Raw genomic sequence first — 26135 nt, forward strand, 5'->3', positions numbered from 1 at the left:
ATGAAAGACAGGACCAAATCGAGAAGTTAAAGAGTATTAAATAACCTGGGCCAGGAGGTATACACCCCAGGGTACTGAAAGAACTCAAACATGAAATTGCTGGTCTGCATATCTTCACAGCCTTCTCCGGGGTGACTCCCAGGTCCACTCTGATCCATTCAGGGCCTTTGCTCAAGGTGCCCAGCACTCCCACCAGCTGCCTTCCAGGTGTTGTGGAGGACTTGCAGCCCATCTGCATATCCTCACAGCCTTATCCGGGGTGACTCCCAGGTCCACCCCAATCCTCCTAAGGCCCTTGCTCCAGTTGCCTTTTGGCTAAGATCAGGTGACCCTCAGGGGGAGGAATGCTAGCTTCAACCTAACCCCTGGTAACCCTTTCCTTGGCTGAGAAGAGCCCAGCTCTCCCACCAGCTGCTTTACAGGTGCTGTGGAGAACTTGCAGCTCATCTGCATATCCTCACAGCCTTCTCTGGGATGACTCCCAGGTCCACCCTGATCCTCTCAGGGCCCTTGCTTCAGGTGCCACATGGAGCATTTTCTCTATACATTTATATTTTCTCCCAGTTACTACTTATGGCTCTGGTACACTTTCTCTTCTTGGTACTGTACCTTCCTAATCTGTTTCCCATCTAAAACCACTATATACTGAAGGAACACATTGACCACCCTCTGCTTTCATCTCCATTCTTAGTACATCTCGCCTTCATTGTATTCCTCTCCTACTCTTCTCTGTATTCTCTTGCTCCTTTCTCCTGCTCTCCGCTGGGGACATCAAACCCAATCCTGGTCCTCCACATCAGCTCTCATCCTATTCGTGCAGGTCACACTGTAATGTTGCCCATCTAACTTCTGTTCCTCTCCTCCCCCCTTCCTCCCTCCCTTTCTCATGTGCTCTGTGGAATGCCCGCTCTGTCTGCAACAAGTCTTCCTACATCCATGACATCTATCTCTCGCACTCTCCACCTGCTTGCCCTTACTGAAACTTGGCTTTGCCCTGAAGACTCTGCTTCACTTGCAGCCCTGTGCCAGGGAAGTTATATTTTCTCCCATACTCCTCACCCAGTTGGCTGCAGAGGTGGTATCGGGCTACTACTTTCACCCTCCTGTAGATTTCAACCTCTTCTTCCACCTCAGTCTCACTGCTTTTCTTCCTTCGAAGTCCACTCCATCCGTCTATTCACTTCTCTGCCTCTCCAAGTAGCAGTCATTTATTGACCCCCTGATAAGTCCCTTTCTTTCTTTATCACTGACTTTGATGCCTGGCTATCATTCTTTCTTTATCCTTCATCTCCTTTCCTCATCATTCTTGGGGATTTTAACATTCATGCTTATGCTTCTCAGTTTCTCGCTTTAACATCCTCTTTCAATCTTCAACTGTGCTCCACTACCCCCACTCACCAGAATGGCCACGGTCTTGGATCTTATCTTCTTCTCAAACTGCTCTCTCCAGTTTCCTTGCCTCAGCTCTTCCCCTCTCTGACTTTCATCTAATAACTTTCCCCTCCAGTCCTGTCCAATCTCATCCAATACATTTAGGAATATTCAGGCTATACGCTGTCCTCCAGTGCTCAAATCTCTTCTCAACCACTATGTTATCCAAGTCTGTCAATGAAGCTGTCTCTTCCTATAATACTACTCTCTCCTCTGCTCTGGATACTCTCGCTCCTCCAATTCCCCTTTCTGTAAGGCAAACCAAACCCTAGCCTTGTTTGACCTCTAGAATCAGCTACCTACGTTCCTGTGCCTGCTCTGCTGAATGCCTTTGGCTGAACTCCCGTGCCCATGCTGACTTCATACATTTCAAATTCTTGCTGACCTCCTTCCAGTCTGCTCTTTTATTTGCCAAACAGGACTACTACATCCAGTTGACAAATTCTCTTGGCTCAAATGTCTCTTTGCCACACTGAACTCTCTCCTCAAAGTGCCTTCACCTCCAACTCTCCCTTCACTTTTTCACCAGACTCTGGATCAGTACTTTCATGATAAGGGAAAGGGAAATGAGACTTGATATATCGCCTTTCTGAGGTTTTTGCAACTACATTCAAAGCGGTTTACATATATTCAGGTACTTATTTTGTACCAGGGGCAATGGAGGGTTAAGTGACTTGCCCAGAGTCACAAGGAGCTGCAGTGGGAATTGAACTCAGTTCCCCAGGATCAAAGTCCACTGCACTAATCACTAGGCTACTCCTAAGGTCTCCAATAACCTGTCCAGATCTAAAGGTCTCTATTCTATCCTCATCCTTTTCGATCTGCTGCTTTTGACACTGTTGATTACCACCTACTCCTTGATATGCTGTCCTCGCTTGGATTTCATGGCTCTGTTCTTTCCTGGGTTTCTTCTCATCTCTCCCATCATACTTTTAGTGTACACTCTGGTGGATCCTCCTCTTCCACTTCTATCCCATTATCAATTGGTGTACCGCAGGGATCTGTCCTGGGACCTCTTCTTTTCTCTATCTATACTTCTTCCCTTGGTACTCTGATCTCATCCCATGGTTTTCAGTATCACCTTTACACTGACTCTGCAGACGAGAACTATCAAAAGAAATCCAGGCCAAAGTATCAGCCTGCCTGTCTGACATTGCTGCCTGGATGTCTCACCACCGTCAAAAACTTAACATGACCAAGACTGAGCTTCTTATCTTTCCCCCTAAACCAACCTTTCCCCCATTCTCTATCCTCAATCTTTCCCCCATTCTCTATCTCTGAGGATAACACTCTCATTCTCCTCTCTCATCAGCTCATGACCTTGGGGTCATCTTTGACTCCTCTCTCTCCCTCTCTGCACATATTCAGCAGACTGCTAAAACCTGTTATTTCTTTCTCTATATCACCGAAATTCGTCCTTTCCTTTCTGAACACACTCTTCTCACCTCTCACTTAGACTATTGCAACTTGCTTCTCACAGATCTCCCACTTAGCCATCTCTCTCCTCTTCAATCTGTTCAAAATTCTGCTATTTGGCTTATATTCTGCCAGTGTCACTATGCTCATATTAGCCCTCTCCTCAAGTCACTTCACTGGCTCCCTGTTTTCACATACAATTCAAACTCCTCTTACTGATTTACAAGTGCATTCATTCTGCAGCTCCTCAGTACCACTCTTATCTCTCCCTACACTTTTACCCAGTGAACAGAGTTCTCGGGGAGATCTCTCTTATCTGCACCCTTCTCCTCCACAGCTAACTGCAGACTCTGTTCCTTTTATCTTGCTGCGGTTGGAACAGACATCCTGAGCTGGTACATTAAGCTCCATCTCTGACCATCTTCAAACCTAGGCTAAAAGCCCACCTTTTTGATCGTCCTTTTAACTCCTAACCCTTACTCACTTGTTCAGTACCTATGTTTTCTCATACCCAATTTAGTAATTCTCTTACCTCTTATTTATCCTGTCTGTCCTAATTAGATTGTAAGCTCTGTCGAGCAGGGACTGTCTCTATGTCCAGTGTACAGTGCTGCGTACGTTTAGCAGCTCTATAGAAATGGTAAGTAGTAGTAGATGTTTGCTGTTAGTGATCTGTAACCTGTCGTTAAAATTGTCCACAGTACCTGAAGATTGGAGGGTGGCCAACATAACACAGATTTTAAAAAAGGGATCCAGGGGTGATCCAGGAAATTACAGACTAGTAAACCTGACAAGTGCTGGGCAAAATAGTGAAAACTATTTATAAAGAATAAAATTATGGAACACAGACAAACATGGTTTAAATGGATAGAGTCCGCATGGGTTCAGACAAAGGAAGTCTTGCTTCACCAAGTTGATTCATTTCTTTGAAGGTGTATGTAAACATGTGGATAAAGGTAAGCCGGTTGATGTAGTGTACCTAGATTTTCAGAAAGCTTTTGACAAAGTTCATCATGAAAGACTCCTGAGAAAATCAGAGAGTCATGGGATAGGACGCAATGTCCTTCTATGAATTAGGAATTGGTTATTGAACAGAAAACAGGAGGTAGGATTAAATGGTCATTTTTCTCAGATTGAAGTGAATATGTTTTTACATAAAGTGAGCCAGCAAGGCTTCATCAATACTACGGATAAATATCTTTAAAAAAAAAAATTTCCAGATGTTCAATTGTACTTTGTGCCTAAAATACATAAAAATGTAAAGGAACCTCCAGACTGTCCAATTGTGAATAGAAAAAAAATCTTTGAGCCCTTGTCCCAGTTTTTAGATTTTCATACAAGATCAGAGGTTGTGAAAATTCCTTCATATGTCAAGGATACAATATATTTGTTGCAAATCCTACAAACCATAAGGATTGAGGAAGAGCATATTAGTTACTCTTGATATGAATGCATTGTATACTCATATCCCCCATGAAGGAGGCTTTGACCACGATTGAACGACTATTAAATACAATGGAAATATCAGGCCCATTGATTGACTTCTTGAACCAAGTAGCTAAATTGGTTATTACTAAAAACTATTTTATTATTGAACATAAATATTACTTTCAAATTCAAGGGGTAGCAATGGGGGACACAGTAGCTCCAACAATTGTGTGCTTGTACATGGCACAGTTTAAGCAGGTGCATGTATACAATAGTAAATTTCATCCTTATATTTTAGGGTAGAAATGCTTTATAGATGATGTACTTCTAACATGGGGAGGGGAGGAAGAAGAGTTGAAGGTATTTCTTCAATATCTTAATCAGAGTGATCAAAACATTAACTTTACTTCACAGATAGGAGAGGCTCAAGTGGAGTTTCTGGATGTACATATAAAATATGAAAATGGAGAATTTATGGCAAACGCTTACTGTAACCCTACAGACAGGAATACATTACTTCATTACAAAAACTACCATCCTAGCCCATTAAAAAGTAGCATACCGGCATGCCAATTTTTGAGAATTAGTCGTTTATACTCTTAGAAGCACAATTTTTGTAGTCAAGCTCAAGAAATGAGCAATAGATTTATTCAAAGGGGGTATCCACGGACAGTACTCCATAAGGCGATGAAAAGGGCATATAATGCTCATAGATCTTGGTTGATTTATTCCCAAAAGAAATCAGATTCTGAAGATAGAATGACCTGTGTTTTACCATTTGTACCCCTTCCTAATCAGACAAAACAAATTATCTGTAAACATTGGCCAATGTTAAGGTTACATAAAAGATTTCAAGCCATGCCTAGGTTTGCATATACTAGGGGACCAAATTTGGGAGAAAAACTAAAGAAAGTACAATACTGGGAAGGGATCTCAGTATTCAAATAGCAAATCAAACAAAAGAAAAAAATTTTGAGGTCTGAAAACAAATAGTGAGTCCTCTTTTGTCATCTATGCTATAAGGGTCTATGTGACCTATGGTATTTTGGTCAAACTATACTTTAAATTAAACATTGTTTAGCTCAGCATTTGAGCAATATTAGATTACAAAAAATGGAAGCGCTCCTGGTAGCCCACTGGGTCTAGCCTAAGCATTCACTTAAGTCAGTTAAGATTTGTGGTTTTAGTGCAATACAATGTAGATGCAGTCGGGGATATTTTGCAAAGCATGTTTAATAAGGAACAAAGGTTAATGTATGAGTGGAGAACGGTGGACCCGCTGAGCCTAAATAAAGAAGTAGAATGGCTAGGATTAGTCACATGACAGTATCTATCAATGTTTATAAGGGGAGAAAGTTAATGCACATGTACAGGCTTCCCAAGGAGACAGACACCATTTTTCTCCCAGCACCGGGAAGCTCGCACTGTTTAGGCAGCTGGTAAGAAAAATGCAATTGTTTTCAGGTATGTCAAACATTAGGCAAGATAAAAGAGGACATTTGGAGGAAGAGAGTATATCTGTCTCATGATGTTAATCTGCATTATACAGTTGAACCCCTGATGATGCTTTTGCAAAATGCAGTAACTTTGTAGGGTTTCAAAGAGAGAAGATAAACTGCTATATAAGAACACTGAAATTGGTGCAGTTAAGTGAGATTATGATGATTGTCTCAACATATGTGGAGGATGCCCATGGACGACATAATTGTGAGATAATACATTCATCAGCTGGAATTTGTGAGAATATATAGATTGGAAGTTTTTGGCAATGGACATTAAAAGGAAGAGGAGTTGTGGATAACAATCTTCTATATGGCCAAATTACAGTTTAGGTTTTTTCAGAGAACTGTTTAAGCTTATTATGTGTTAAAAACGTCGGGGATAAAGGGATTGTATTATTCTTCAAACTTTTTTTTAGGTGTGAATGAGAAGTGTGCATGATTAAGATTGTGAGAAGACCAGTTCCAGACTCTACAGAATGCTTCAAGTACCATCTGCTGTAGGCTGAGGATTACTGGCTGGTGACTGACTGCAAAGGATTCTTATATGATGTCATTAGCTTCTAGTTCTCAGTCTCCATCTGCTGGTAGAAGGTAAGTCCATGTGTCTGGACTGGTCTAGAGGTATGCTAAGGAATACAGATTTTACTGTACTACCATACTGTAAAATATAGTTTATCTCATGTTGCAATAAACAACGGCTGTTAGTACAGCACTTGGATATATAGTTCTTGAAATTTTCTCCTTTGTTCATATTTTTGCAAACATATTACGTTCCACCAAGTTCTTGATGATTTAAGGCCCAGCATGGAAAGCTATTATTTATATCATTTTTTTTAATTTTATACCTTAATGCCTCAAAGCAATTAATGCCCTGATTAAGAAAAGCCTCTCTATAAGGCTGAATCTTCAAGAGCTCTCTTAATGCCCACACTAGTTAATCTTCCAGTAAATAATCTTCCTCCTTTCCTTTAGGACCTAAATATATCCCTTCACAATATGCCAAAATCTAGACAAAAAAAATTGCATTTTTTGCATCAATAAAACTCACACCTGCACCACAGAACTATTTGGGCAGTCAGTAGGTCCTAGAGCCAATTCACAAGTTATCTTTATAGCCACTAAATTATTTATAAAACCATTCATTTTCAACCCTTTTAAAAAGCTCTGGCATATAATGCTACATTGAAGGCTCATACAGACAGCACAGTGCTCTTCAATAAGAAATTTTCCAGCATTTATTACACCACCACATACTTTTATCAACTAAATTTTTGTATTTTAAAGTACTGTTCTCCTCCAGGTGGTGGAAATGAAAACGATAATGGAATTCAAACATGCGTGGGATAAACATAAAGGAATCCTGTTCAGAAAGAATGGATCCTCAGAAGCTTAGCCAAGATTGGGTGGTTGGGAGGCGAGGATAGTGCTGGGCAGACTTATACGGTCTTTGCCGGGGCTGGTGGTTGGGAGACGGGGATAATGTTGGGCAGACTTATACGGTCTGTGCCCTGAAGAGGACAGGCACAAATCAAGGTAGGGTATACACAAAAAGTAGCACATATGTCTATCTTGTTGGGCAGACTGGATGGACCGTGAAGGTCTTTTTCTGCTGTCATCTACTATGTTACTTCAGATCTATTTGTTGAATCTGGAGCTGTCCACTGGGAAGAGTGATCATAACATGATCAAATTTGAGCTAATATCTGGAGTGAGGTCACAAAGAAAATATACAGTAGCAGCATTTAATTTTCAAAAAGGCAACGACAATAAAATAAGGAAATGGTTAAAAAAGAAGCTAAAAGGATCAGCTGAAAAGGTTAGGACTTTAAATAAAGTATGGACATCGTTTAAAAATACCATCTTGGAGCCCAGACCAGATGCAATCCACATATTTACAAAGATGGAAAGAAGAGTAAACTACAGCCAACATGGTTAAAGGTGACATGAAAGAGGCTATCAGAGCCAAAGAAAACATCCTTCAAAGCAGGGGCGTAGCTATGTGGGGCTTGGGGGCATGGGCCCCCACAGATTACGCCCTGGCCCTCTCTACATTTGACACCCCCCCCCCCCCGCCCCCCTGCATCAGGTACCTTGTTTGCTGGCGGGGGTCCCCAATCCCCACCAGCCAAAGAGTTTTCTTCAGCGCCAGTCGACTCCGGCGCCTTTGTGGTGTGATCATCTGTTTCTGACGCCTTACGTCCTGCACCATGCATGTAGCCCCGTGCAGGACGTAAGGTGTCAGAAACAGATGATCACACCACAAACGCACTGGAGTTGACCGGTGCTGAAGAAGACTCTTCGGCTGGCGGGGATTGGGGACACCCACCAGCAAACAAGGTACCGGATGCGGCGGCGGAGCGGGCGGCTAAACAGTGTTCCCCCCCCCCCCCCCCACCTCGGGCTCTGGCCCCCCCTCCCACCGAGGTCTGGCTACGCCCCTGCTTCAAAGAATACTGTAGAAGATCATAGCTGCAGCAACTGTAGCTGTTCTGGATGACCTCCCAGTGGGAGGGAGGCTGAATTCTTTCCAAGCAAAGGTGGCCCCTTGTAATCTCAGACTGGTGGGTTCTCAAAGTAGTCTGGACAAGCAACACTCTACAATTGGAACAAATACCTCCAAACTGTCCATTGAAAGTATCAAAAATTAAGCTCTCAGCACCAGCAATTGCTTTTAAGGAAATCTGTTCCCTTGTACAGGCAAAGGCAAACTGTTCCACCAGGGGAATAAGGGAAGGGATTTTATGTGAAGTACTTCCTGGTCCCCAAAAAAAGACAGGGTGGGGATGGTGACTATCATACCATTCTGTGTCAAATATCTGGCAAAGCAAAAAGTCAGAATTGTTTTCTTGGGTACCCTACTTCCCATGATCCAAGTTATCCAAGATCTTGAGTAGGGAAACTCCACTACCGGTATTGTGTACTGTCATTAGGTCCTGTGTCAGCCCCCAGAGGTTTTACAGACTGCCTAGCTACAGCATCATTACTCAGACTAAGAGTGCACATTTCCCTACCTGGATAACAGGCTGGTCAAGGGCACGTCAAAGGAATGAGCACAAGAATCAACACACAGAAACTTTTGGGTGCTAGAGCTACCAGGGTTCATGATCAACTACCCAAAGTCCATCTCATCCAGTCCCAACAACTGAAATTCAAAGGAGCCCTGCTCGACTTGACTCAGGTCAAAGCTTTCCTTCCGGTCTAGCAAAGAGAGGTATTAGCATTTCTAGTTGGAAACTATGGCAGAGTAAGCGGGTATTGGCTCAGCAGATGTTGAGATTGCTAGGCCACATGGCCTCTTCAATTTGTGGATGGCTCAATGGACCCTGTCTTCCCAGTGGTCTTAGAGGAACCTTCATGATGTCATTACTGTCACACATTCACTCAAGTAGTGGTGGCTAATTGGCAGCAATATGGACAAGGGACTCTCATTTCAAATTCCCCCTCATCACAAGACCTTGACAATAGATGTGTCTACATGGAATGGGGAGCTCATGTACATGGTCTCCACATATCAAATAAATCTCCTAGAGCTAAGAGCTATTTGTAATGCTTTAAAGGCTTTCATAGACTGGCTGATAAACCAAATTATTCTAATGGAGAGCTTTCAACTCAGAATGAGGGATCCCTCCTTGTATCCCGAAACAAGCAAATATTGTATCACTGATACCACTCTCTGCCAACTGTACAAGCATGATATTGTGGTCCACAATGTTGGAATCTGCTGTGAAATCTGCAGCACTAGTACTGAGGTGGATCCATGTCAGTTTCTTTAGAGATGGCCTACCAGAGATTTCAGAACTTTATCTGCTCCATACCCAAGTCTGAAACCAGAGTGACTTGGATATAGACAGGTTTTCTTTTAGCCAGTTGTTGGAATATAGACTGTTTCATAAACTTTCCCAGATATTGGATACTAGCTGGTAATTTTCCAGCTTCTTCTGATCAAAGGTGCTTTTCCAGTAGGGGACACATCACCGCGGATTACTCCGAGTCCCATCCCCATGTCATCCTCTAGATGTGAGCTGAGGAGGAGGCAAAAAATAGAGTCCTTTCTGCTACTCAGAAAGACTGACCCACTCCTGTGTGACAACAGTAGGTGGGAAGACACGCGTATGTGCGATGCACTGCTCTCAAGTGCTTCTACAAAGGTGCTGAGCAGTGGTTATTGCACTAGGCTCCATCAGATGTCACCCATCAGACAGAATATGGCATCCTTCTTGTCATCGGAGAATGCTCTGTACATAGAACTGACTACAAGAGTTTGCATCAGTAAATCCAGAATACAACTGCAAGTGACATGACCACATTACAAACTTTCTGTAAAAGCTACACTGGCTACAAATTTAAAACTCTGATCTGAATGGCATTCACAGGAAATGAACCAGAGAATCTAAAGAATAGTAACCCTCTACAATCTTTGAGGCCTCTAAGGCACTCCCATGGACCACACGTAACAGTACCCTCACCAAAGAAACATCACATGAGTCTTCTCTGGAGTAGCTTCCCCCTCCCCCACACATGCTGTAACCCATTCCCAGAGGATCTATGCTTAAAAACTCCACCTGAACTTAAGGAAGCAATTGAAAGCTCAATTCTTCTCCCAAGGGTTTACCAGTCACACCACATCAGTAATAGCTTGCTGCAACTCCGGAATTTACTGCATATAAGTTATCTGACTGTATATACAATTTACCTTCCATCTAGCCATCCACTTTTATTTATCCCAATGCCTGTCTTTCCAATCACATCTATGTATATGTCCCATTCGCTGCCTTTGAGATGTTTCATTGTATTATGCTGACACTATCATATTTCTGTTACATGAATGTTCTGTGCTGTTTCAATGTGCACAAAACTGATCATCTTATTGCTATTACTATAATTTTGCAATTTCCAAGTTTATTCACTATTCTAATTATATAGTATGCTGACATTTTGTTATTTTACTATAGTTAAGCTGTTATTGTAATTTAAGTTACCTATGTCAAAGCTCACTTTGGGTGAACCTCTTTATAAAGGCAGTTAATTAAAAAAATGTTTTTAAAAAGCAAGCAAGAAAAATTGCACGGCAACATTTATTGCATATGCTACATGGAGGACAAATGTCATCACAAACAGATCACTAGTAGGTCTGAATGACAAAACAATCATGTCCATATTATCTACTGTTTTAACAGAAGTATAAGACTTAAAAAAAAACACACAAACCTTTGTAGTACTTTATCTTCCATGATCTATGGCTCTCTGTCTGCTTTTTCCACTCATCAAATTCAGGGATACTGTAGAAGGCAAGTTCTTGCTTATTTTTAGTTGCCTTAAAGATAATAAACATGTCATCAATTGTTTTATAAATATGCTAAAATAATAAGCATGATTAAATATTTGAACAATTCTGTACCTTTACAATAGGTGTAATGAACTCCTCAAGAAAACTGTGCTTTAGAAGAGATGGCCAATTGTGATGGAAGAAGTTGATTAACAAGCCTTTTATATGAGAGCCATCCTGATCCTATATTTGAAAAGAAACATTGAAACAGGCAATATAAGCAAATAGAACAAAAAGGAGTTTGAGTCTCTCTCTCTCTGCCTATTAGCAAAACTCTTAACAGATGAGAACAAAAGCCTATAAACCAGTATACGTTGATTTTAAGATACATTGAAGCATATTTTCAAAGCACTTAGCCTTCCAAAGTTCCATAGGTTTCTATGGAACTTTGGAAGGCTAAGTGCTTTGAAAACATGCCTCATTGGGGCTCATTTTCAAAACAGACTTATAAAGTTCCACATGTTACTATGGAGCTTTATAAGTCTAAGTGCTTTGAAAATACACCTCACTATGTATTATCTTTAGTTTCTTTCTCAATAAGCAAAGATAAGGGTCAACAAGCAAACAGGTTGCAGGTGGTATCTGTTTACTGAACATCTTAATATCTTTTCAGTGATATTTCAAGAGGTGTGCTCCCTTGGTAAGGTCAAATTCACTTGGTCTAAATACTACAGAACAAGCTAATCGTGAGGTTGCCTGGATACGTAAGCTTGAAAGACCATATTACAATGGTATAAATAGAATTCATACAGAAAAAAGGTGATATGTGAAGTACTTCAAGGATCTGTCCTGGGGTCAGTTTTATTTAATACCTTTGTGAGTCATATTTGAGAGGGGTTAAAGGGAAATGTGTCTTTATGTAAATGACACTGCAATCTGCAACACAGTAGACAACCCTGAGTGAGCAGATGGAATGAGTAGCAACTAAAGCAAGCTCAAGGAGAAGTGTAAGACAGTTAAGATTCAATATAAAAAGAGGAAGTCATGGTTTTAGAATGCAGAAACCCAAAGGAGCAATGAATAATAGAGGTGAAAAACTACTGAGAACTAAGTAGGAATGAGACCTTGGTGTGTACAATGATCAAGATAGTGAAACATTGTGGTAAGTGGCTAGAGCCAAAGGGATGCTGTGTACAAAGGGAGGCACAGTAGCAAAACAGAAGGTGGTAATATCTCTACATGGGGCATAGATGATATCTCATCTAGAACATTGTGTCCAATTTTAGAAGCTATTTCTTCAAAAGGAGCAGAAGGAAAGCCAAAGAAAGGCTACCAAAATGACTGTCCAAGCTGACAACAGCAGCAGTGGGATTTGAACTGGGCTTCTCTCGGTGTCAGCCCAGTGCGCTAACCACAAGGCTACACCTCCACTCAAATGATACAGATCTGCACCAAAAACCATAAATATGAGAAATTGCAATAACTCAATGAAGTTAGCTTTTTTTTCCCCTGCATGTAAAGCCTTTTTTCCCTTATCAAGTAGGACTGAGTCAGGAACACAAGTGGGTGACATCATCTGAAGGTCCCAAAACAAAAACAACTCTGCTAGAGGTCAGAAAAAGGCATAAAGTTCTAAGGATGTGTGGCCTTTCCCCAGGCACAGCAGTTTTTTCCTCAGTCCCTAAAGCTTTTTATTTCTTTACACTGTCTTACAAATATGACAACAAAGCTCTCTTTCTTCCTTTTGTCTTAAAATGTTTTTCATCATTTTTGTCAATTTTTTATTCAATATTTTCACTGATAATGTAAGAACCCAGCAAAAAATAATCAAAAACAAGCCAATCACAACTTCCCATCATTAACACACAACTCCCACATTGAATAGTACAGGGACCGAGTTCATTAAGTCATGCATAGCTTAACTGTTTGCTTCTTCAAAAAGGCTTTGAAAACTTGTGTTTGAACAAGCCTTCTCCTCCAACTGATTTTTTGAGGACACTAGGCAAACAGACTTGTGATTTGGCTTCAGCACCTCCTGTACGTATGCATGCTTTCTATCCTGTTTTTATGCTTTTACTCTTAGTGTGAATGTATTATGTAACCCTGTCCTTTAGAATTTATGGTGTTCTTTTCTGTTTCTGATTTTAGATTGTACACTGCTCTGACCTTGTTGAAAGGGCGGTATTATCAAGTTTTTAAATAAACTCTCTCGTATCCCCCATTTTTGTCTGTTATCTTTTTAAATTTTGTTAGCCTGTTCTTTTGTCTAAAAAATAAAATAAAGATTTTGGCAGATTAAGTCAGGGTTCCAACTATGTCCTCAATATGGTAGAAAAATCCAGATGCCTCATTGGTCTTGGGGCAAACTACAACCAGGCCCATTTCTCCATGAGCTCAAAAGTTTCATCTTGACAAACTCTGCAACCACTGTGGAAAGTCTTTTACTTGCACAAAAAGGAAAAAGGAAAAAAAAAAAAAAGTTATCTGCACACTTTAGCAGATCCATCTTCTCAAAGTTTTTCAATCCTTCCTCCAGGTAGACTTCAAAGCTTTCTAGTCTAATACAGAATAGGAAACCCTCTTCTGCATTCACATTTTAAATCACAGCTCTAATAGTATGGAACTTGAGCAGTGTAATTTTTACCACAGGTATTACAAAACCAATTGAAGATAGGTTGGTGGCAAAAAGAAAGCCTTCCATCAGATGTATCTATGCATCTAAATGGAAGAGATTTTCCATCTGAGCCCATGGAATTCACATCTCTCAAACCTCACATGAAGAGGCTCTTTCCGTGGCAGTGACATCAGCTAGAACAATCAGAAATATTCAGTTTCATCATAAAGTAAGCATGCACATATATATCCTAAATTCCTAACAATTGATCACTCTTTCCCATATGAGAGAAAATTGGATGGTCTAGTGTAAAATGAAGGAAGCACTGACACCCTTGTGAGAATTCTCTCCCTATGAAAGGGCTCTAACTAAATTCATCAAAAATTATATGCAAATGTATGTCTCCTTTCATCCCAACAAACCTGGCACTCAAGTGGCTCAATGGACCATAACCAACTGGCTAGTGTCATGCATTTAATCATCCACAGACTGGTACTCCTCTAAGCAGTAAAGCTAAACCTCATCAAACCTCCGCCTACTAAGGCTCGATGGGAATCCATGCGTGCATCGGCGTTCTTCTTTCTGTCTCCTACTCTTTGGAACGGACTTCCAAAAGAGATTAGATTGGAGAAATCCTACACATTTTCGAAAACGGCTGAAGACTTTTCTTTTTACCAATCATATCGAACAGAATCTATAAGAGTAGGGTAGGTGTTAAAATCCAGGTTAAACTGTATTTAATTTGTATTTAATTTAGATAATTGTGTTTTATTAGTTATGTTCTTATTATTTTTTGGGTTTGCTGTGCTTTCCTATTATTGACTGGAGTTCCTATTTGTTTGGTTATGAGATGTATTTTTTTTAATGTAAACCGTTCTGTTTTGCAATTGCAACAAGAAACGGTATATAAAAGGAATAAATGAAATGAATGAAAGCAACCGCAGATACCATAGCTGTCTCTATGTCTGCTGCTCTGGAAAGTAAAGGAAATCAGCTATGTGGTCCTCCCTTCAAAAGTTCACTTCTCGCTACTTCTTGTGCCACTTTTCAACAGGAAGAGTTCATTTGGTCATGCTTTGCTATCTAACCTCTCTAACTTCATTAACTCTTTTATTGCCATGTGTAAATAGGCTACTCATGGGCAATGGACAAATTGCTTATCACACTGAGCAGCCCTAAGCTTGGAGTCATCAACAGCCATTTGAGTCCAAGAAGCAATCCTGCTTGCTGATGGAAAACGCAATTTTTCTCACATAACAGTTTGGGGTTTCTTGGGGGGGGGGGGGGTGTTATTTTTATTTTCCCCCATAGGCTGCAGATTACTTTTTGAGCTTCGGAACTGAGAGGTTGAGTATATCACCGCACATGAGAAGAGCTGTGCATGCTCAGAAAGTAATTCTGAGCTCAGAGCTGTTTTGTGCTGATGCTATCAGATGACATCCATTTGCGTTTCTGATCCATCCTCACCTGTTATAAGTGAGAAGCAATGGTTTTTATGCACACAGAATGACATTGATAGAAATGCATGGCCAACTATGCATATATGGGTATGCACACTGAAAAGATCACACACACTTATACATGAGCCATGTGTAGGTATTCACGAGCATAGTTTGGACAGAGCAGGCTGTGCTACAACCTGTGTGCACATTTTAGAAAACAGGTAGAGAACATGCATAAATGTATACCTCCTTCAGACCAGTAGTAAATTTGTGCATGAATCTCTGCACTATTAGGGCTAGTTATACTTTATAAAAGACATAAAACTGCTTATGTTGCCTTAATAAAACAAGCATAAAATGAGCATCTTTTCCAACATTGCACATCATTGATCTATTATAAAGCCAAACCAAATACCCTGACACCATAAATTTGCAGTGCTGGTGAACAACTTAGGCAAGTGGTAAAGTGTCCAGTTTTCTTCCAATACGGGTGTAAAAGGAACTGTTCACTGTTTTCATACCACGTGAATTCTTGCAATACACTTACTATTTTTCTTGAAAACAAATAGATTTAAACTAAAATCAAGCCATATAATTTCAAAGGGCATTTTGGTGTGTAAAACGGTATGTTACACACAGACTTTCATAAAAATACTTTCCTGATATAAAGGTAAGCATACAGTTTATATGAACATTAGTTTACCAAAGCTGAGTAGAGGCAGGTTTGGGAAATGATTAACATTTACATGCATACTTTATACAATATGCATTTAAGCACATATTAACCCTGAAAGTTTTTTCATGCTCAACGAGCAAATGTTAATTATATGCACAATTTCCATGGGAACATTTTTAGCGATAGTATGTGCATAATTTTGTTTTGAAACTTCACCAGTAGCCACATAGGGAAAGCTGTGTGTGTACTATTTAGGCATACATGCAGTTATAAAGTTACCCATGACATGCATATTCTAGAAAATAAGATGTGAGACAGAAAACAAGCATATTCAAATATCTCAGAATTATAGATGGGGCACAACATTTATAGAGGAAAATATGCTTTAGAACAAAAGGTCACTGAATAAGGATCCAACAGGATAGGCAAGAGGAAAAAATAGAAAAATAATTCTTCATCAAAAGTGGTGGATGTATGGTATTTATTGTGATGGAGGTGGTGGCACCAAACAAACCACAACAGAATTCAAAAAAAGTATGCATTAATGCAGGCATCAAAAACCTGGTGGTAGGTGGCTAATCAATGGAATACTATAACACAAGAACAGAATATCAAAATAATAATAAAATTGATGGAAAGGTTGCATTATATGTTAAGTATCATAAAATAAAGGAGAACAAATAAATAAAAAACCCGTACAGGGTAAGAGAATAAATGCAAAAGAAAAGACCCCATGGGAAAAACAAAAATGTTAAACTGAACAAAATAAACAAGTTTCAATTCTCAATCAATTCTCAAAATATGTCACCAGAAGCACTTCAATATATTTCAAACAAATCCTTTAATTGGATTATTTTTCTATAACCTTGAAGAATAAAAGTTATGCAAGAAACAAATTGCACTGTTGAATATTTTATATATAGAAATTCCATATACCAGAGGGAATATGGGGTTTTACTACTATCCACCTGACCACGCAAAAAAACAAAATTGGCAAGACAATAATAGGAGATTTCAGCTACTCCAGTACTGATTGGGTGAATGCCTCAACACACTAGGGAGGTAAAGCTGCAAGATGTCATACATGACTGTTTCATGAAGCTACTGGTCCTGGAACTATCGTAGATGTGGGAGAACTACCCCAGACATAGTTCTCACTGCAACACAGGACCTAGTACAAAGATAGTAATGGTTGGGGTTGCTTGACAATAATGCTCAAAAAGCGCACAAATTTTTCACTGAAAGGAGAGCATTAAAGAAAACTACAGCTATAACTTTTAACATTAACAAATGAGGGTCCCGATAAAATAATAAAATTAGGAAAACACAAAGGAGCTGTAGTAATGGCAGTGGTGTGAAGACGGCTCACCACAGCCATGTGTTTTGTTTTTTTTAAAGAATTTTAGGACCAGTTGTTAAACTTTAACAACTGGCTCCCAAAATTTGGGCTGGAGGGACTTAGGTCGCCTCCTGGTAGCGTTGGCATCCAACTGCCCTGTGGCTTGTGCATCTCACTTGCTTTCCTCCTCTCCGACCTTCGCAGCGGCAAAACAAAAGACAGTATAAAACCATGTGTGGGGCTGTAGCCCTGTGCGTGCCGCTGCTGGCTCCCTTCCTCTTCCTCCTCCCTCTCCAAAATAGAAGTTACATCCTGAGGGGAGGGAGGAGGAAGGAAGCCAGCAGCGGTGCGGATCAGGGCTACAGCCCCAAGTACGGTTTCATGCTGTGTTTTTTGTTTTGCCTGCCGTGAGCATGAGGGTCAGAGGAGAGCGAGCGCAGCTCATGGTTCCTTCAGGTCGCCGCTGTATCCGCCCGGGAGGATGAGAAAGAAGCCGGCAGCAGTGCATGTAGGGCTGCAGCCCAAGGAGGTTAGATTGAGAAACAGAAACGTGTGAAGTCAAAAAAGTTGAATCCATGGAGGTTTCTCTCTCTTTCCCCTCCCCCACACAGTCGTCATCCTCGTACATTCAAAACAATTCAAACAGTCCTTTGAACTGCTGCATCCACGTTGATGTTCCTTAATGTTGGCAGCATTTTTATTTAATCTCACTTATATTTTCAAACATGCCAGCTTGAGCAGCATACAGATATATACAGAGAAAGTATAATAATGAAATAAATTTTCATAGGTAGAATAGTAATTTGTTATAAATCATAATTAGCGTGTCATTTGGAGGGGCTGATTATAGGGACACACTAGCACATGTTGTATTTGGTGCACACATTTTTTTTTCTCCTGGCAAAGGGTCAATAAAACAGACATCATGTTATGAGAATCAGGTGCTCAACATCCAGAGTTTCTATTTATTTACTTATTTATAACATATCCCACATTAAACATGAATTAGGTTGAAACCTGACAGCATTTAAAATCGTTATTCTTTTTTTCCACTGCCTAGCTCAAAAGAGAAAGATGGTCGGCATCCCTGCCAGCAAAGGTATGCATAGTTGCCCACATTGGGGGGGGGGGGGGGGGGGAGTGAGGAATCAGTTGCCCTCCCCCTCCTAGTCCACCCCGGGGCCTCTTCCCCCAAATTGCACAGTTGGCTATGCCTGGAGAGCATATTAAAAATTTTCGAGCACACCACTGAGTAAAGGCTCAAAGTTTTACGTTCAGACCACATGTATTCCATGAATTAAAGAGTCAAATGATGATCAAACAGCTGTCAGCTTGGTTAGATGACAAAGTAAATAAGGCTATCAATACCAAAGGGCATTAAGAAAAAAAAAATGCAGATCCAAATGCATAAAACAAGCTATTTATATGCGCTAGCAAGTTAAATGTAAAGCATTAATAAGGTAAACCAAAACAGAATTTGAAAAGAAACTTGCCATAGGAAAAAAAAAATAACTCTTAAAAAAATCTTTCAAGTACATTTGATACAAGCAGACTGTGAAGCAGTTGGCTGAACAGTTAGATCAATGGATAAAACAGGCAAAGAAGGTAAGGCCGTAGTACAAAAACAAAAATTCTTTGCTTCATATTTTACTAAGGGGGATATCAAGGAGATACCCACATTGGTGATGATTCAGAGCAAATAAGGCTAATCATGGTGAACCCGAAAAATGTAATAGAGCAAGCTAAAGAGAAAGAAATCACTACAAAATATTAAAATTGCACATCTTTTACCATCACTGTGTAATCTATCATCCTCCCCCCCCCCCTCCCAGGTGAGGGAACTCTATGCATGTCAAAAGTTTGTTGGTTTATCCTGGGCTGCAGGTTTTGAAGCCACAAGGACACCGATTAGAAAAAAAGCAGGAAAAAAGATAGATCTTTTGAGTCACGGAGGAAGCTCAAACATCACGTGCAGTTTTACAGGACAGCAGTGGCAAAAGTGAAAATTGAATTCTTAGCATTTAGGATTCAGCTAATGTGTCAAGTTATGTGTAGACTGGTAGGAAGATAAAGAAATTCTTCAGGTTATCCTCTCCCTGCTTTGGTTGTGGGGAACTTTACTGTGTTCTTTAGAGAAACAATGAATGGCTTGCGTGATTCTTTTTGTGAGGCATCGGGTGGGAAATTCTACTCAGGCTGGAATAGGTGGCCAAAGTTTGGGGAGTGGGAGAATGGAGTGTATGGCAAATGAACCTGCTAGCTTAGATCCCTATTTGATGGATTTCGAATCCATTTCACTGGGGGATCCTTTGAAAATTTTAAGCCTCAGAGTGTGTGCTGAATCTCTTGCTAGATTATTTAAGAACTGGAAGGAAGTAGTTTTAAATTACCAATAACAGTGAATTACTTACTATGTGAAGGGATTATGCCAGGAAAACTGAAGCAAGCAAAAACCAGGTCTGTGCTACAATACCATCAGCTCAGTTCACTTGATTTCTAATTTATTCTTCTTGAGAACTTTGTTGAGGGGTGGTTTTCTACAGGTTAGTGGCGTTTTTGGAGGGGAAAGTTATATTGCATAAGTTTCAGTCAGATTTCCTTAAGAAACATGAGACAAACGGTTCTACTGTCCCTAGTTAGTGATGTTCATATAGCTTTGTTACAGTACACCATTTGACAGTTTTGCTATCGCTAGTCAGTGAAGTCTGCTGCCTTCAACACAGTAGACCGTTCTCTGCTGCTGTGGCATTTGATCTGGAGGGATTGGTGGACTGGCACTACCTTAGCTGACTTATTTGTTACATAAGTACATAAGTAGTGCCATACTGGGAAAGACCAAAGGTCCATCTAGCCCAGCATCCTGTCACCGACAGTGGCCAATCCAGGTCAAGGGCACCTGGCACGCTCCCCAAACGTAAAAACATTCCAGACAAGTTATACCTAAAAATGCGGAATTTTTCCAAGTCCATTTAATAGCGGTCTATGGACTTGTCCTTTAGGAATCTATCTAACCCCTTTTTAAACTCCGTCAAGCTAACCGCCCGTACCACGTTCTCCGGCAACGAATTCCAGAGTCTAATTACACGTTGGGTGAAGAAAAATTTTCTCCGATTCGTTTTAAATTTACCACACTGTAGCTTCAACTCATGCCCTCTAGTCCTAGTATTTTTGGATAGCGTGAACAGTCGCTTCACATCCACCCGATCCATTCCACTCATTATTTTATACACTTCTATCATATCTCCCCTCAGCCGTCTCTTCTCCAAGCTGAAAAGCCCTAGCCTTCTCAGCCTCTCTTCGTAGGAAAGTCGTCCCATCCCCACTATCATTTTCGTCGCCCTTCGCTGTACATTTTCTAATTCTACTATATCTTTTTTGAGATACGGAGACCAGTACTGAACACAATACTCCAGGTGCGGTCGCACCATGGAGCGATACAACGGCATTATAACATCCGCACACCTGGACTCCATACCCTTCCTAATAACACCCAACATTCTATTCGCTTTCCTAGCCGCAGCAGCACACTGAGCAAAAGGTTTCAGCGTATCATCGACGACGACACCCAGATCCCTTTCTTGATCCGTAACTCCTAACGCGGAACCTTGCAAGACGTAGCTATAATTCGGGTTCCTCTTACCCACATGCATCACTTTGCACTTGTCAACATTGAACTTCATCTGCCACTTGCACGCCCATTCTCCCAGTCTCGCAAGGTCCTCCTGTAATCGTTCACATTCCTCCTGCGACTTGACGACCCTGAATAATTTTGTGTCATCGGCGAATTTAATTACCTCACTAGTTATTCCCATCTCTAGGTCATTTATAAATACATTAAAAAGCAACGGACCCAGCACAGACCCCTGTGGGACCCCACTAACTACCCTCCTCCACTGAGAATACTGGCCACGCAATCCTACTCTCTGCTTCCTATCTTTCAACCAGTTCTTAATCCATAATAATACCCTACCTCCGATTCCATGACTCTGCAATTTCTTCAGGAGTCTTTCGTGCGGCACTTTGTCAAACGCCTTCTGAAAATCCAGATATACAATATCAACCGGCTCCCCATTGTCCACATGTTTGCTTACCCCCTCAAAAAAATGCATTAGATTGGTGAGGCAAGACTTCCCTTCACTAAATCCGTGCTGACTTTGTCTCATCAGTCCATGTTTTTGTATATGCTCTGCAATTTTATTCTTAATAATAGCCTCCACCATCTTGCACGGCACCGACGTCAGACTCACCGGTCTATAATTTCCCGGATCTCCTCTGGAACCCTTCTTAAAAATCGGAGTAACATTGGCTACCCTCCAGTCTTCCGGTACTACACTCGATTTTAGGGACAGATTGCATATTTCTAACAGTAGCTCCGCAAGTTCATTTTTTAGTTCAACAGGTTTCAACTTTGTAAGAAAAAGGGACTACTTTTGAACTTGTCCCCTTTCACTACACGTTTCCACTGGGTTTGGTGCTTTTACCCCTATTACTTAATGAGTCTTATCCCTATTATAGGGTCTTTTGTGTTGGCCTTTCATGTTTTTGTGGATGACATTCAGTTATTGGCAAAATTGTTAGTGGATCAGCTTCCTGTCCTTGCAAATATGGATTCTTGCTTGGCTACTATTGGAAGATTTCTACCTAGGATTGAATCTTGACAAGTTGGAGGTATTGTGGATTAGCAGATCAGAGAGGGAACTGAGTGGTGGTCCCTATATCCAAAGCTGGTTGACTCTTAATAAGCTATCGGTGCTAGGGGTGTTCTTGGAAAAATCAGATTCCAGAAGGGGTATGGTCTGCAATAGAGTGTACTGTGGGTTAATGAAGCAGCTGCAACTTTAGCAGTTAATTCAAAATACAGCAGAAAGGTTAAAGAGGAAGAAAAGGCTTGACTGCATGTTGTCATTGTTGAATAAGTTCCACTGGTATCCTGCCTTTTACAGGATTCAATTCAAACTGTTTTATATAATCATTGAGAATATTAACGGGCAAGCTCCAGATTACCTAAAAGAATAACTGCTTCTTTATGTCATCAGGAGGTTAAGATGACACCAACAAGCCATCCAACAGGATATGGCTCAAGTGAACAGAATATAGTGCTTTTGTGTTTTCTGGCCCACTGTTGTAGAATTCTATTCCGCTAGAATTTCGTTAAGAAAAAGGACTAGTTATCTTTTGCAAAAGGTAAAGGGGTGGCAGTTTGCTCAGGTTTTTGGGGTGGGTGGACATTGAGGTGTTACTAGTTGATGGGGGAGGGGGGTGATAGTGAGTGAATTTATTTACTATGTTTATGTATTGAGTTCTGTTACAATGCATCTTGAATATTATGATGAGGCAAGTAATCAAAAGAAATAAAATCAGCTACTGTACCTGAGGATTGGAAGGTGGCCAATGTAATGCTAATTTTTAAAAAGTGCTCCAGGGTTAATCCACAAAAAAAAAAAAAATCACCACCACCTGTACAGAACACCTGCTACAGGTAACTAACTTGATTTTCACAAAGGACAAACTCAATAGCAAATCTTCACCAAGGATTTCCAAACTAAAGGCCATTTTCAACAAACAATGGAAAACAGGAGCTGCAACAGGCAGACACCAAAATGATTTTGGTAACAATTAGCCTTTTGCATTTTTTATCTTTTGGAAAGCAGTCTGGAACAGAAAAGAAATAGGCCTAGATGGGATGGTATTGATTCTAATCCACAAAGAGATTCTGGAGGACCGACTAACCAAACCTACTGTCGCATCAGGAATCCTTTGCTGAACAAAAGAGGGTTGTGATAGTATAGCTGTCCAAGTCATAGCTTCACAAATTTCTACCATGCAGGCTGATCTCAAGTGTGCTACTAATGCCACCATAACTCTGACATTATGATCCATGATGTGACCCTCAAAACGTAACATAGTAAATGACGGCAGATAAAGACCTGAATGATCCATCCAGTCTAAAAAACAAGATAATTCCCAGTATATAATTAACATATGCATACTTGATCTTGAGCTGTCCTTGTCATTTTTAGGGCACACAATGTAGAAGTTTGTCCTGCAGTGGCTTAATTTTCAACTACTGGAGTTGTCATCAACGCCTGCCTCGGTGCAACCAGATCTATCTAGCCATGATTGGGATACAGACTGCAGAAGTCTACCCGGCACTAGCCTTACTTCCCAACTACTGGATTTGCCCCTTAAGCACAATTAAGTTGTTTTGATTCCACTCTTTCCACATAGGAAATCATTTCTGCTTATCCCACATATTCTAAACCCACCTGGGCATAGGGGAAGGAAATGCAGTCTGCTAGCCAATTAGTGTGTGTTTGTTGATGGCAACCCTCATTCTGTTTGAGTCAAAAGAAATATAGTTTGGTGGACTTTCTAAAGACTTTAGTTCATGCCAAATAGAAGAAAAAGACCCTCTTCCAGACCAATGTGTGCAGCGGGCTTTCACCATTGTGGGCATGAGACCTGGAAAAATGTTAGCATGACAATAAACTGGTCAATAAACTGACACAACCTTAGGAAGAAACTTCAGATGAGTGTGCAAAAGACACCCTGTTAATTAAGACCAGTTACTACAGCCTGAAGTCATTCACTCCATGTGCTAAAAGTCACCATAAAAACAAAACTTTCAGATACTTCAGTTCACAGGTATAAGAGAAACTAAAAAGGAGCTTTCACCAGCTGGTTTGACACTGTGGAAGGCTTGATGAGAAGCTTCAACAGAAGTCCTACATGAATCAAACTAAAGGCTGTACTGAGATTTTCCTTCTACATGTTTATAAGTACCAGTTGAACTAAGGTGATAGCGAATAGAATGTTGGGTATTATTAGGAAAGGTATGGAAAACAGGTGTGAGGATGTTATAATGCCGTTGTATTGCTCCATGGTGCGACCGCACCTTGAGTATTGTGTTCAGTTCTGGTCGCCGCATCTCAAGAAAGATATAGCAGAATTGGAAAAGGTGCAGAGAAGGGCGACTAAAATGATAGCGGGGATGGGACGACTTCCCTATGAAGAAAGATTAAGGAGGCTAGGGCTATTCAGCTTGGAGAAAAGACGGCTGAGGGGAGACATGATAGAGGTTTATAAAATAACTAGTAAAAGGGGGGGAAGATGGGAAGAGATAGAAGAACTGTTAGATAGACACATTGGAGTGCATCGTTGTAATAGTGTTGGTTCACATGTTAATCCTGCAAAGATCTTTGTACACTTGCACACCTGTACATTGTTTATTGAATTTGCAATAAAAATGATTGAAACATAAAATAACTAGTAAAAAAGCCCCGTTTCTGATGCAAATGAAACGGGGGCTAGCAAGGTTTTCTTCTGTGTGCATGTGGGAGTGTGTGTGTCCCTGCCCTCTGCCCTCTCTCCCTTCCCCTGTGCTGTCTGTCCCCTCCCCCTCGGAGTCGAGTCCTTCAGTTTCTTGCTGTGCTTTGTTTGTGTTACAGAGATAGTGAGGGCTTCTGCTCTCTCTCCCCTCCCCCCTCTGAGTCCTTCACTGTTACAGAGAGCGATTTGATTTCTGCTGTGTTTTCCTTCACTGTTTGTGTTACAGAGAGAGCGAGGGCAGGGCAGACACTCATGGGGAAACCGGTTATCTCTCCCCCTTCACACTTCCGGCTGGAGGCTTCATTTAGAACGTTGGTGGTGCCTTTTATATATAGAGATGAGTGGAGTGGAACAGGTGGATGTGAAGCGTCTGTTCACACTTTCCAAAAATACTAGGACTAGGGGGCATGAGATGAAACTACAGTGTAGTAAATTTAAAACAAATCAGAGAAAATTTTTCTTCACCCAACGTATAATTAAACTCTGGAATTCGTTGCCGGAGAAAGTGGTGAAGGCGGTTAGCTTAGCAGAGTTTAAAAAGGGGTTGGACGGTTTCCTAAAGGACAAGTCCATAAACCGCTACTAAATGGACTTGGGAAAAATCCACAATTCCAGGAATAACATGTACAGAATGTTTGTACATTTGGGAAGCTTGCCAGGTGCCCTTGGCCTGGATTGGCCGCTGTCGTGGACAGGATGCTGGGCTCGATGGACCCTTGGTCTTTTCCCAGTATGGCATTACTTATGTACTTACCTAACCTGGCAAATGTAGAAGGCATTCAAGTTGCTTGTCTGGGACACGAAAAGGGGTCTAAGGCTCTATGACACCAAACTTCCTCCATTTAAATCTATAATACCTTCTAATGGAAGCCAGCAAGACCTTCAACACACTGTCAGACAAGTTCAAAGGAGCTATTGTTACCCTCTCTCAACACCTAAGTTGTGAGAATGAAGGACTAAATGTTAGGGTGTAACAGAATACCCTGAGTTTGTGTGATCCATGATGGGGAATTCCCCAGTTTTAGGAGTCTTCTTATGAAAAGCTCCTGGAGATGAGGAAATTATATTTCACTCAGCCAATATTGGGTGATGAGTTTTCACTACCAGTGATATTGGAGGATATACATAATAATAATAATAATAATAATAAAGTCCCCATTTATAAGAAAAAGTTTACAAAGTCTGTCGTGTCCCCCTATTCTAGAACAAAATTAAAGCACATTCTGAGGAATGTCCCACTCTTGAAATATCATTAGAGCCACATCTTTGTCCAAGGTAACTTGAGTGGTCATAGGACACAAATCTGCTTATTCCTCAACAGTTGTCCTTCACTGCCATGTAGGTGGCTCAGAGTCATTCAATGAGAAATGGACAAATTATACATTCTGACAGTTTCGCAACACGTATAATCCTGGTCACGTCCTCCTGAGTCAACTGGGGAGTATTGCAAGCCTAGTCTCAGGCCCTTGGAGACTGTTGAGCCCTCTCTGATAGCGAGGAGGATACACATTCAAGTTGGGGTCTCTGTGGATACCACTGACCTTGGCACCCTCAACACTGTGTTCTGACGAAGTCCAATGTTGATGCATCTAGGCCTGTGCCTGGCATTCAGCATCACAAGTACTCAGGATCGAAGTCAAGGATAAATCCTTGTTCTTCAATTGGGACTCTGATGATAATCAGTCTCAGTAC

The 26135-nt window shown here is 40.9% G+C and overlaps 1 protein-coding gene across 1 annotated transcript in view; it reads right to left on the reverse strand.

The window, feature by feature from the left end:
- The window catches only part of TOP2B (DNA topoisomerase II beta), a 507457-nt gene that overhangs the window by 276245 nt on the left and 205077 nt on the right, over positions 1-26135 (reverse strand). Inside the window, 2 exon segments of the mRNA XM_030205679.1 lie at positions 10986-11091; positions 11176-11286. Coding sequence (XP_030061539.1) covers positions 10986-11091; positions 11176-11286 — 217 coding nt within the window.

The sequence above is a fragment of the Microcaecilia unicolor genome, chromosome 1 (assembly GCF_901765095.1).
Source record: "Microcaecilia unicolor chromosome 1, aMicUni1.1, whole genome shotgun sequence".
NCBI lineage: Eukaryota > Metazoa > Chordata > Amphibia > Gymnophiona > Siphonopidae > Microcaecilia > Microcaecilia unicolor.